The 13,795-nt window shown below is 43.6% G+C and overlaps 1 protein-coding gene across 1 annotated transcript in view; it reads left to right on the top strand.

The window, feature by feature from the left end:
- The first annotated feature begins 5,387 nt into the window (after positions 1–5,387).
- RPS6KA2 (ribosomal protein S6 kinase A2) overlaps positions 5,388–13,795 on the top strand; it is a 169,731-nt gene continuing 161,323 nt past the window's right edge. Inside the window, exons 1-2 of the mRNA XM_088666336.1 lie at positions 5,388–5,735; positions 11,856–11,909. Coding sequence (XP_088522462.1) covers positions 5,673–5,735; positions 11,856–11,909 — 117 coding nt within the window. The 5' untranslated portion in view covers positions 5,388–5,672. The remainder of the gene's footprint in view (positions 5,736–11,855; positions 11,910–13,795) is intronic.

The raw sequence follows: 13,795 nt of genomic DNA, 5'->3' as shown, positions 1-13,795 counted from the left end.
CCCCCCCCACAACTGTGCCAACTGCAGGACTGGGGAAGTCAATAAGGCTCTCAGCAATGCAGTGCCCCCTCCCAGCTTTGCCTGGTTGCCTGGTTGCCCCAAGCACCATGCTGCCATGCACACTCCTCCCCAGATTGACCTTGCTTGCAATCAGAGAGGCATGGGCAGGGTTGAGAAGGCACCTCTTTACCAAATAAGTCTGTTGACCTGCCTGGGCTTGTTTGTCAACCTGTTTATGTACTGTTTACCCATAATGTCTTGCCCCCACATCTCTATGCCTCTCTACTCTTTTGGGTCTCTGTTCTTGTCTATCCCTGGGGCTGATTTTATTATTTGGCTGTGCCTCCTCCTCGCTGGTATTTAGGAGGCTGGTGAAGGCTGTTTTATTTCAGAGGGCATTTGGCTGAACTTCAGTTGAAATTCTAAGCTGTGGAAATGAAGGCTTTAATTCCTATTTGGTTGTTTATTTCATGGATTTTTTGTGATGGCTTTGTTTTTTGAATTTATTTCAATAAATAGAGAAATATACAAATCAGCAACCTATACATTAAATAAGTAGCCTAGAGTCTGGACAATGCTATGGTTTGTGATGATGTGATATGTGCAGACAGTTAATATTGCTTGATGATAGGGGACTAATAAGGACATGCCAAGTATGAACAGATGCCTTTTGCAGTGGGTTCTGCCCTTGGAACCAACTCTGAGCCTGGCAAACCCCATACTTGGACCTGCCTTAGAGCTTAAGAGTTGGCAATTCTGTGAGATTTGTTCTAGGGGGAATTTATTCTGGAGTCCATTCGTTTAGAATGATGTAAGGGTTTGGCTATGACTTTCCAAGGCTGGAGCAAAAGACCAGGCATTTTACTGAATAGAACAATTTTCAAGAGGGACATCTGGACTATTCATTTTATTTACCAAATACCTTTAAAATGCCCCTCCCTAGTCCATATGCACAATTGAATATGTTACAGATACAAGTTTACAGAAACACATGAGGCACCAGCACATAGATAACAAATATGCTACTGGTGACACAAATTGGATGGTGCTAACAATGAAAAGTCATGGAGGAAACCATTATTTATGAATACTTAATTAAGCAGAAATGCCATATAGTCATGCAGCAATCCATACTAAAACACGTTATGGGAAATCAATGGGACAGTTCATAACACAGCAGGCGATATCTGCAGCAATCTGCAGGGCCACTTCTAGTGGATGCTCTGCAAATGCAATTAACATACAAAACAGCGCTTAATGTTTTTGTTTGCAAGAGGAAATTACCCATTGTTACAAGCAAGTAAGCAAACTAAGCTTGATGCTTTCTCAAACCATCAAAATAGATGTCAAATAGCAATTGCAACTACGTACATGAAATCAAATTGTGTTCTTTGGTTAACCCTAATGATGGTGCATAACTCATTTCCAGGTTAGGGTAGAATTGCAGCTTCCAGGTGATGGTGGGGAAGCTTTCCAGAGCAGATATGGAATGTGTGGCTTTCTGCCAGACATTTTTTGGAGCTACATTAGTGGTGGACACAGTACAGCCCTGGTTACTCCACAGCTGCGCTACATTTTACCACTTTAAAATGCTTACAAGACCCCCAACATTGTGGCAAATGTGTAACAACTTTTTTTTGTTTTTAAAAAACAAACTGTTCTGCAGTAACACCGAGTAATATACATTTAGTAGCATTCCAGGGCAGGGTGGGATGTTTTTCTGCTCTAGCCATACAGTACAGTACTTTGTTTTTGAAGAGCACTGACTACGGCCACTTCATGTTTTCCAACTGACCTGGCTATGCCATGCCCATTGAGGGTGGGTGGAACACAGCAGCATAGATACATACACAAAATGCTGAAGCATGGAAAGCCAAGTGCAATTTTGCATATACTGTACTGTACAGTACAGTAGCTTTCAAATAGCAGTGGCTAATGAAAAGGACAGAAAAAGTGGTGTCTTCCTGACAGTGGCAACACTGTGCTCATTGTGACAAGAATGTGGGGGCCCCCTGCAATGTTGGGGAGCTATGGGTTGCACACGCACCTGGAGAATTGCACCACAGCCATTTTTATTTATTTATTTGCATACATTGAGTTTACCATTGTAGAAGTCCAAAAGAGGCATATCTCAACTTAATTTGAGCTTGATCTTATGCTATGTTATCAGCAATAATTTCAGTAGTGGGCCTTATGAGTGAGGCTTAATCTCACAGAGCTATACGCATATTTAACAATTGTTAAACATTATGTTGTTGGAAAGCCATCAGATACTCACCATAGCAGAAGGCTCAGCAGGTGGATGCCCAAACAACCGACAAAAATAAATGGAAAACAGAATACAAGAAGATAATTGAGCAAATATCAAACAACGTGCTAGGGAAACTCCTGAAAATAATTTATCTGTAAAATGAGAAACTTATAGTATTTATTGTTGTTGTTGTTGTTGTTTAGGCTGCAGATGCTTCCCTCAGAAAGTAGGCACATTATGTTACAGTTCCTTGGATAGAAGGGTCAATAGGGAAATGCATATTTAATTAGCTTTTCACTAACTTAAGAGTCACAGTGACACAGCAAAGCAGGGATGCACTTAATCCTTCCCTCCATCCTCTGCAATTGTTAGCAGCCAGTAAGTAATATCATCATGACATAAGCAAAGCCCTGGCTAAACTGTACATTGCTGTCTCAAGGGGAAACGCAGAAAAGAACAGAACGGAGAAGGCATCAATCATTTGTGCTTAAAATAAGCTGCTTCTGAAGTCATGAGAACATTTAAAGCTCTAGCTTTCAGGGCAAGCAGAATCCTGACTTTTGTAACACCAACATGGGAGTAGCCAGAGAGGCCAGGGGGCAGCTGTTTCCCCTAAATCAAGCAAATAAATAAATAAAGCTACTTAACTAAAAGTAGAAATAATCAGAATATTTGAAATTGAAATGCTCACTGACGGCACTTGAATGATTTTGTGGTGCATTCTAGCAACACAACTGGCAACCTGACTTAATGGTAGGTGTGGCTTCCGCAAACTGACCAATTGCGTCGCAGGTAGCTCAGTTCTAGAACAGGACAGGTGGGTGTCCTGCCCCGCAAACATAAATCCCGGCCACACCCATGTTTCACATGTCTGCACAAATTCTAGCATCCAAGTATACTTCATGGCTAAACAGATATCTGAAACTGCCCTTTCAATATCCAGAAACAATTTCCGCTGTACTCTGAGCCAGCTACCAAGAATGGATTAACTTCTATATTTTATCTGTATAAAACTGATCCCAGTGTAAGATCTGAAAGGCACATGAAGTCACCACCTAGCTGAAGTTAATCAGGTTTGTATCTGGCAAGTGCCCGGATGGGAGACCATCAAGGAATCACAGGTAGGCTCTAGGGTCCCATGATGGAAGAAAGGCAGGATTTAAGTGGAAGAAAGTGATACATTTTTTCATAAGGCATAGAGCAGCAACAAAATATTTGCTAAATAAAACAATTGGTGTCTCAGTGCCCTTGGGAAACGATTGCTAATTTGTCCTAGAACTGTTATTACTGAATAATAAGTGAAGAATTAATTGCCTTGCAGTGGTTTTGTCCTCATCTTTTAACAACTTGATTGGAGGTACTGCTGCAGTGCAAATCAAGTGTTTATGAAGCACTAAGGATTTTGTCATGAGCTCAGCAAACTTGGTGGTTCTCCCCACCCCACCCCACCCGATTTCACCTTATAAGTTATTTAGATGTTAGAAACCTTTTTCAGCTTCGTTAAAAAGTACGGGAGAGGTTCACAACTGTGCAGCAGACATCTGGGTTAATTCTATAGCAAAGAGATAGGCCAACAAGGTTCAATCATTTAAAAACACATTGTTCAGGTTCTTTTACAATGATATACAAAGACACAGCTGATAACATTTGGCAGTCCCTTTGACTGAACTCTAGTGACACTGGAATTGGCATTTACAGTGACTTCGTGCGATCTTGCATAAATGTTGAGATATACTACATTTTGGTCTATACTACAAATAGTGTAGAATAAATTCCCCTGTAATATTGCTGGCTCAGACAGTTTGGGTGGGCATGCTGCCCTGTCCTTTGAATCATCTGCACCCGGTGGAAGGTCACATTTCGGTTCCATTATTGAAGGTTTGCATGCTCTCCCTCTTTAGTGCTGGGCTGCATTTCTTACTCCATTTGTTATTAAAGTGGAGCACAAAGTCCATTTCTCTCCATGCAGTGATGGTTCCCACTGATGCATGGGGACTGGATACTGTTGGCACTGTAGCATCACTAGCGTGAGTATAATTGAAGGGAAACTAGAGGTAGGTGTGTGTGTGTGTGTGTGTGTGTGTGTGTGGTGTGTGTGTGTGATATATATATATATATATATATATATATATATATATATATATATATATATATATATATATAGGGACCCCTGAGCATTAGGTCCAGTCGTGACTGACTCTGGGGTTGCGGTGCTCATCTTGCGCTATTGGCCAAGGGAGCCGGCGTACAGCTTCCAGGTCATGTGACCAGCATGACTAAGCCGCTTCTGGCGAACCAGAGCAGCGCACAGAAACGCTGTTTACCTTCCCACCGGAGTGGTACCTGTTTATCTACTTGCACTTTGACATGCTTTCGAGCTGCTAGGTTGGCAGGAGCTGGGACCGAGCAACGGGTGGGGGAGATGAGAAATAAGCAGACCATCCGATGTACAGTAGTTGTTTGCTGATATCAGTCTCCAAGGATGCAGGGCTTGCCTATGGACAGAATAGGGAAATATAACACACCACACGGCTTCCTCCCACCTCGCAAAAGGACAGAAGCCGAGGGAATCACTGTTTAGTCTGGAGTCGACAGACGGTTTCGTGTTTGGGCTGTTTCTGCCTCCCCACTCCTTTTTATCTAGCTCTCCTGCAAATGCACGGAGACTTTTGTCTGCCTCCTCCGTCCTGACACATTTGAAGCGAGCTTCCCTCCCCTCTCTTCCCTAGTCCGCCCCTCTCGCCCTCTTCTTCCCTCTCTACAGTCAGCCCTACGGCAGGCAGGCAAGGGGCTCCCGGCTTGGCCCTTCCGCCCGGCAGGCAACCCTCGGGGCGGAAAGCAGAGGCCCCGCGCGACGACGCCTCCCTGCAGCCCGGTGCGCGGATGCAGCAGTTGCTATAGCAGCCTCGCACAGCCGTCTCCTCAGGCTCAACTTTCACCCGCTTTTTTGTGTGAGAACGAATTGGGAGGGAAAACACACACACACACACACACACGTAACGGCGGGTTGAGGGAGGAGAAAGAGAGACTGAGGTAAAACGTAGTGGAGTTGAAATGCTGCTAAGGAAGCTCTTCTCTTGCCAACAAAGTCAATTTGCAGCGCAGGGCTGTAATTACCGCTCCCCCCCCCCCCGCCGCTTCTCTTTCAGACGAGCGCTGGGAGGCAGAAGCAGCGGCAGCTCCTCACAGACTCTCCCCGCGCAGCTTAGTGGCTGTTGGAGAAGCCATTGATTAGAGAGCCCGCGCTCGCGCTCGCGCTCCCGCCCCGCAGCCAGGCGCCCTCAAGTGGAGAGGCGCCTTCCCTCGGGACTCCTCTCTTCTTCGGGAACTGGCCACCTTCTTTGCTTCTGCTTTCCCCTCGCCAAAGCTCCTCCAGCGCGCGCTCCCCCTTGCTCCGCGGACGACAAGAAAGTCCTCAGAGATGCCAATTGCCCATTTACTGGAGCTATGGAAAAAGATAGAAGTGGAGCCTATGGAAACGGAGGTGAGCAACCTAAGGCATCGCGCGGCAGCTCCCGAGCGCCTTGCATGCAGGGTCAAAATGGGGCGAGGGACCCTTAGGAAGCTGGTTTCTCTCTTTTAGGGAACTTATTTGTGTGTGTAGTGGGGCGGGGGGGGGAAGAGACTTATCTGAGCCCAAGGGGAAAGAGTGAGCACCTGTCTGGTCAGTTGGACTTTAAAGATGTGTATCTATTCTCCCCCACACACACTCTCTGTGTGACGTATGCAGAGCCACTTGTTGATACACTGCGAGAATGGGAAGGGGAGGAAGGAAGGGAGCCTTGTGACTTTTTGTGCACAGGCACATGCAAGAAGCAGCTTAGATTTAAGGAACTGGCATGCGCTGTTTGCGAGCCTCTGGCCCCTGCAGTGCTGGCAGTGGCAGGCAGCTTCAGCTTCGCAGGATTTCTGCATTAGTCCTCGGAGAAGGCGGGAAGCAGCGCGGGACCAGCCCTAGGTGTGCGATTCACAAAGTTGGTGCCTTGTGTTCATCCAGCACCAGAGACGGCTGCATATTGTTCCTCAAAGTTGCAATTTCGTGTATGGGCTTGCCTTTCCCTGGGACCACAAAGAGATGGCCCTTGCCTTAGTTAGGACTGAGCAACTCCAAGGATAGCAAGGCTTCTGGCCTTTGGGACAACTGTTTGGTGTAAAGTTGCTTGTATTGGGAGTCAGGGACAGTTTGCATCTTTTCCTTTTGTTGTGTGTCAGGTGCATGGACAGTTGCCATGCATATGTGCCCTCAGAATTACAAAGAGTTGTGACCAACCCTTTTCCTTAAGAGTAAATAAAGTGAACAGTAAATATCCAGACTTGATAGTTTAATTTCCTTCTTCAACAAGTGTGTGTGTGTTGCCTTCTGTCACCCTTCACACACCCAGGAAGAAACTAGTGATTGGCTCTCTTTTATGCCACTTGTTTGGGAGACTGCACTTCATTGGTGCCTCTCTGTCAAAATGCAACACATTCAGTTGCATGTCCTCATGACTGTTCAGTAGTTTATATGAAATTACCTGTTTCTCTGAGCTATCAGCATCACACAAAGCTACTTTGATGACTTGAAAGTTCCTTATCACAGAATGCTGTTAAAATGGGATGAGTATTAACACTTAACAGTGCAACAAGTTAATAATAATGGGGCTGTGTCTGATACCTGAACTTACAATAGGTGCTTGTTAGCATAGGTAACAAGTTTGCTATGCTACCACATCTTTACTATGGTTCTACAGGCAGATATACCAGCTAAAATGTTCTGGAAGAGAGGTGGATAAATATAAATTTCTCATCCCTCTTATTCTGGTGGCATCCATAGATGACTTTACCAACTAACTTTATGCTTGTAGATGTCACTGATGTATAAAGCAATTGTGCACAGCACAACTCTAGTGAGATTCTGACTGAACAAGTGATCTCAAGACCACAATATCCCTACTTTACAGCAGTTCAGTGCAATGTGATGGTAACACTGTAGAGAATACAGGACGGCAGCCTGAGTATTTCAGATTGTTCTTCTGCTTCAGTCATTCATATATTGAATGGTTGAAGTAGTCTTGTCACCACAGCACTAAAACATGTATGAAAATAAAGAAAACAATAATTGGGCAGGAAAAAAACCATTTTTAAATAATGTTAACAAGGCTTCAGTATCTTGTGAATATCAGGTACACAAAGCAGTGCCATTTAGCTTTTATTCTATAGGGTTTCAAAGGAACTGGTTTATGGGTGTCTGTGGACTTCAAGGTACTACTTTGACTGAGACAGTGGGCACCATCACACAATGCTGGCGGGTGCCATCTTTCATTCTGCTTCATCTTATTTTTTAAAAATCACCATCTCTGACTCAAAAACATTAAAGTAGTTACACCTCTTCTAAAATAGTACATGACACCTGCTGGAACTGCATGATGATGCATGTATGCATCATAGTATACAGACACTACATTAGAAGAGACATCCTCTCATGTGAAAGAAAATGGATAATTCTCTTCTAAGGTGATGGCATTGGCTGTCTACAATTTTTTTCAAGTACTAACATTAAAATACTAGATTTAAAGCCACTCAAAAAAAGGTTTAATCTGTTAATCTAACTCATTAATCAAATGTGGGATATTGGATTCAATTGTTGGGTCAAGAATGTCCACAAATATAGAACTTTGGGGGTATAGTGTTGTGGTGTGTACTGCATGATCAAGGAAATCTGCAGTCCTGTTTTACAGGCAAGAATGAGACATGAATGGGGCATTAACATCAGAATTCGGCTTCTACCATTATGCATAATGTGTAATACCTTCTAATGAGCTATACCTAAGCAACAGATGTGGCATTTGGGAGGTTTGTCCTTCTAAAACCCTAGCCCAAATGGTATGACCTATGCTCAAAACTGGTTATGTTTTATGTTCTCCCTCAGAGAAAGATTTTGTTGTTTTTCCAGCTTTACAAAATACAGTCTGTCTTGATTTCAAGTCAACAAGATTATTCATAATCTTGTAATGTTAATTGAACAAGTCTGTTCTAGATTATTCACCCGTACTCTTGCATAAAACCCCCTAGTAATTATTCAGACATAAGCATGCTTGCTTAGGAAGCGATTCCCACCAAAGGAGATGTGACTTCACAGTAAGTGTGTTTTAAGACCTTTGGATGTTTCCGTACAGGCATTTAGCACTGTAAACAGATTGTTGAGATACCACAAAATGATCACTGGCAAACAGTTTGGTTATTTATTTATTTATTTATTTATCGGATTTTCCCTGGAAAGGGTAGGTCTGAATTAAATGTGGGTGAAAACATGGGCTGGCATTTTGACAACAGTGTTGTGTGGATGGATGCTGCAAAAGACTTGCACGCACACAGAATGCCCACCACACAATAAATACCCATTTGGAAGTACCCTTTGTATCTTTTCACTCATGCTGCTTTCTCTTTATTTTTATCTGTTTTATCTTCCTTTGACTTAATTTGATCGGAATATTTTCTTAAATAAATGCATGAATTACAGGCTCATGCCACATAAAAACAAACTTCCATTCAGTGCCTTATACTGTGCTTACAAAAGAAACAGGTGTAGATGTAATATCATACCATATCCAGGAGGCAAAGATTGTCCACGTATCCCAACCCCTACAAAAAGTGTGCAATCCACTAACGTTAGTTAATTCATTAATTATTCCATACATTCATTACCCACCCTTTACAAAGGATACTAGTGTGGATTAAAAGGTAAAGGTAAAGGACCCCTGACAGTTAAGTCCAGTCATGAACGACTCTGGGATTGCGGCACTCATCTCACTTTACTGGCCGAGGGAGCCGACGTTTGTCCGCAGACAGTTTTTCCAGGTCATGTGGCCAGCATGACTAAGCCGCTTCTTGCGAAACCAGAGCAGTGCATGGAAACACTGTTTACCTTCCTGCTGGAGCGGTACCTGTTTGTCTACTTGCACTTTGACGTGCTTTCGAACTGCTAGGTTGGCAGGAGCTGGGACCGAGCAACAGGAGCTCACCCTGTTGCAGGGATTCGAACCACCAACCTTCCGATCGGCAAGCCCTAGGCTCAGTGGTTTAGACCACAGCGACAGTGTATTAAAACAGTAAAATACACAAAACACACAAATAATGAATCACTAAAACAACAGTGCAACCAGTAAAGCTATTAAAAGAGGATGAATAATCAGACATTTCCAAAAGCCTGGATAAAAAACTATGCCCAAAGCTTCTTGGGTCTGAGAAGACCATCTTACATAGGACTGACATACATCTGGATCTTCCCGAACATTACCGTGATTTCAAAGGTGGAATTGATGTCCAGGGGGAATTTCCGAAAGGTAGCCCTTTGTCCTGGATCTTAGGCAAGTCATTCGAAAAATTGCATTTTTAGGGGTGTCCTGGTTTTTACTTTTTGAAATATGGCAACCCTGTCCTACATGGTGCCATCCCATAGACCTCTAAGGGCACTAGGTTTTCCAATGAGGTCTCCTTTGCCTTATTTCCAGGCTGGTTTATAAAGAATGAGGTGATCTTGGGACCCAAGCTGTTAAGGGCTTTATATGTCAGTACCTTAACTTGTCCCTGAAAACAAATAGGCTACCAGTGCAGTTCTCTCAGAATTAGTGTAATTTAAGTCCTGCTAGCTGTGCCAGTCTGCAGTCTGGTAGTCATATTCAGGGGATTGCATTGCAATAATTCAGTCTAGAGAACCCAAATCATAGACCACAGTTACCAAGTCATCCCTTCATGGCACTTTCATAGAATCATAGAATTGCAGAGTTGGAAGGGACCCTGAAGGAATCTAGTCCAACCTCCTGCAATGCAGGAATCTCAAATAGATCATACATAACAGATTACTATCCAACTTCTGCTTAAAAACCCCTAAGGAAGGAGAGTCCAAAATGTTCTGAGGTCTGTCAAACAGCTCTTGCCATCACAAAGCTTTTCTTTTGGTGCTGAATCACACTGTTGATACTAAGACCTCTAGATACTTTTCACACGCACTACTGGCAAGCCAGGTGTTTCCCATCTTATATTTGGCAGCTGGTATTTCCTGCCTAAGTGTAGACAGTGGCGAAGTAATGGGGGTGGGGTGGGGCGCCGCCCCAGGCAGCAGGCCCGGCGGGGGGCAGCAGGCTGGATGGGACTGACCACCTCCAACGGCCGCCGCCACGTGACACAGCCGCCGCCATGGAGGAGAAGCCCCAATGCAAGCGAGACTGCCTCACTCTGCGGCTTGCTCGCGGGGTTTGCCGCGTCGCCGCGTCGCATGCCTCCTGTGTGCACATGTGTCGCATGCTATACCGTGTGCATCGCACATCATGACGCACGCGACGCATGCACGCGGCGGACACCCCGCCCTCTGGCGGGGTGCCTTCCAGTTTGCCGCCCCGGGCAGCCAGGTGGCTAGCTATGCCACTGAGTGTAGAACCTTATATTTGTCCCTATTGAAATTCATTTTGTTAGTTCTCCAATCCGCAAAGGTCATCTTGAATCCTGATTCTGTCTTCTCTGGCATTGGCTACCCCTCCCAGTTTGGTGTCATATGCAGATTCGATGAGCATCCCCTCAATATCTTCACCCAAGTTGTTTATAAAGATGTTGAACAACAATAGGCCCAGGACAGAACCCTGTGGCACCTCACTTACCACTTTTCCTCAGGTTGATTAGGAACTATTAGTGAGTACTCTTTGTGTTCAGTCAGTCAACCAGTTACAAATCCACTTAACAGTTATCTTGTCTAGTCTACATTTTACCAGCTTCTTCACAAGAATACCATAGGGCACTTTGTCAAAAGCCTTACTAAAATCAAGATACAATATGTCCACAGTATTCCCCTGATCCACCAGGCTAGTAACTCTATCAAAAAAAGGAAAGAAATGAGATTTGTATGGCATGACTTACTTTTTAAAAACCCATGCTGGGTCTTAGTAATCACAGCATGTTTTTCTAAGTGCTTACAGACCCACAGTTTAATTATCTGTTCTAGGACCTTTCTTGGTATAGACATCAAGCTGACCAGTCAGTAGTTACCTGGATCTCCCCCCCCCCCCATTTTGAAGATGGGAACAACATTTGCCTGCCTCCAGTCCGCACTCTGCAGGGACCTCACCTGTTCTCAAAGAATTCTCAAAGATTAGAAAGATGCGCTGAGATTACAGCTGCAAGCTCCTTTAGTACCCTTGGGTGCAGCTCATCAGGCCTTGGAGATCTGAATTAATTTAAAGTAGCCAAGTGCTCCCTTACTACAGTACCTCTTTTTTTTTAATCTTGGGTCGCAGTTCCTTCTTTGCATCATTTATTCCATCATCACCATGTTAGGCACTGACAGGCCTTTGATTCAATCTTATTCAGCTGGGTCTTCTTATGAACCATGAACCAGTTATTGGCTCTTATCCTAATAAAAACATGACAGATAAAATAATATTGCTATGATCACTCACCGATTCTATGTTGTTTTTAGCCACTGAATGAAATAAATCCAGTTATATGCAATAATGTTACAATAGCTGGTTTTTTTGTTTAAAAAAGAACAATTTATGTATTTGATGTGCAGTTTAATGGTTTCTCAGATTTACAGTGTCTTCATAACATCTCCATCTCTCTTTTTAATTACCAGCCGGCAGCAGAAGATGCCAGCCTGGATGAGGGCTTGGATGAGTCTACAAATGAGGTAATTCCATTTGTTATGCCCACTTCATTAAAAATAAATAAATACTGAAGATGCTTAGCATTGGTTATGTTGTTAGAAATCTTGAGGATTTCTACTGAGGAAACATCTATATGTGAGCGAAGGATAGTGAGTTCATCAGGGAGCTGGACTTGCGGGTTTTGTACTTGGTTCTGGGTGACAGAGACCGAAAGATCTTGTTGGTGCACTGGCTCCTCCTGCAGCTCAACCACCTCCATGACTGAGCTAGTGGAGGGGGGCTCTGGTGTGGCATTGGATAATCGTAGGACAGAAGTGCTGAGCATCTTCAATATCCACGCAATCCTGCTTTGCCTGTCCAGCTCAGGACTTTATGGTTGCGTGGGGCTTTCTCAGTACACCATACATCCAATGCATATTGCAGGTCATACCCTAGATCTGGTTTTTGCCACACAGGGGATTGGGAAGGATATATTGGTTCTGGGGTGTGTGGGCATGCACAGATCACTTCTCGGTGAGGTTTGGTTTGGTTTGGGTGTGACTTGCACACCCTGCAGGGGAGGGAGAACAGTTGTGGAAGGATTTCTGAGCACTGGGGGATTTCCCAGGCAGTATGACAGATGCTTCTGTTGAAGCCCTAGTTTTACCGTGGAATAGTAAGATGGAGAGGGCCATTGACATGAATCCTCAGGGAGTCTGAGAAGTTTATTGGGTTTCTGAGGAGCTCCAAGCGATGAAACAGGCCGGTTAATGACTAGAGTACATGTGGCTCAAGAGGTACAAGCACCCAGCCATGCATACCATATGGCAGTGTCGCTACAAAGAAAATATACCTACCTCTGTTGCAGCTTATGAATTGTCCCAGCACTTCATCATTAACAATGGACCGTTCAAGAACCTGCTGTGAAAGATTTGTGAGGCTCTGTCTATCTGTTAGAACAACCAGTCACAGTGCTGCTTGGTTTCATTCAAATAAGACTTCATAAAGTAAGAGGGTTAATAAGTGATTACTGGAAATTAAGAATGAACCAGCATTGATAAATAATGCATTTTCTTCATTTGGATGATTTCTGAATACATATTTTTGTAGTTAGCCAATGATATATGAACTTTCATCAAGGCTAGCAGTAATCTCCACTCCAGTAAGAAATGCACTTTTGGTACTTGAAATAAATTATGCAAATCATGGTTTGCATTAGTTTACATACCAAATTCAAATTACAAAACTCTCTTTCAAAAGACATTCCTGTCTGATGAGTTTCAGGTGGCACTTAAAAGCATTAGTCTTTCACATAGCCTTTGGTGAGGCAGATAAAGGATGTTCTCTGCTACTTACGGTTTTTAAATGTCTTTTTTTTTTGTCTATTCTGAGTGTTAAGCTATTATGCTGATATTAATTCTACGGTGCTTTTTTTAAAAAAAATGATAGCTGCCTGTTGTAGATCTTTATTTTGGAAAGGCAACATGGGAAATATTACACATTAATCAAGGTTTCAAGGTTTCAACATGCAGAGAACCTTTTTCAGCTCAGTCCTGTGCATCTCTCTACTCAGCAGTTAAGTCCCATTGAGTTTAGTGGGGGTTACTGCCAGGTGAATGTGCATATGATTACAGCTAGTGGTGCCATCAATGCAAGACTTTGGGGCTGACAAATAAGCCAGAGGGCCCCCAAATGCAGCAGGGCTGGCTTACCACATTTTGAAGTAAGTGAAGCAATGCACATTACTATCTAAATAGTGCCCCCCCATAAGATAGTGATGACAAGTTCTAGCCTTATTTATAAAACAATAATGGGCAAATCATTAGGACATCCACCCAATAACTCTTAAAGAATTCAAACGTGTCCTCTTTTTTGGTGATGCATAACTGGCCACCCAAGCCTTCATGAAAACAGACCAGAATGACAAGCA

Source organism: Zootoca vivipara, chromosome 3 (assembly GCF_965207765.1).
Source record: "Zootoca vivipara chromosome 3, rZooViv2.hap1.1, whole genome shotgun sequence".
Lineage (NCBI taxonomy): Eukaryota > Metazoa > Chordata > Lepidosauria > Squamata > Lacertidae > Zootoca > Zootoca vivipara.
Note: the sequence above shows the minus strand (reverse complement) of the source record. Positions and strands in the feature narration are given on the sequence as shown.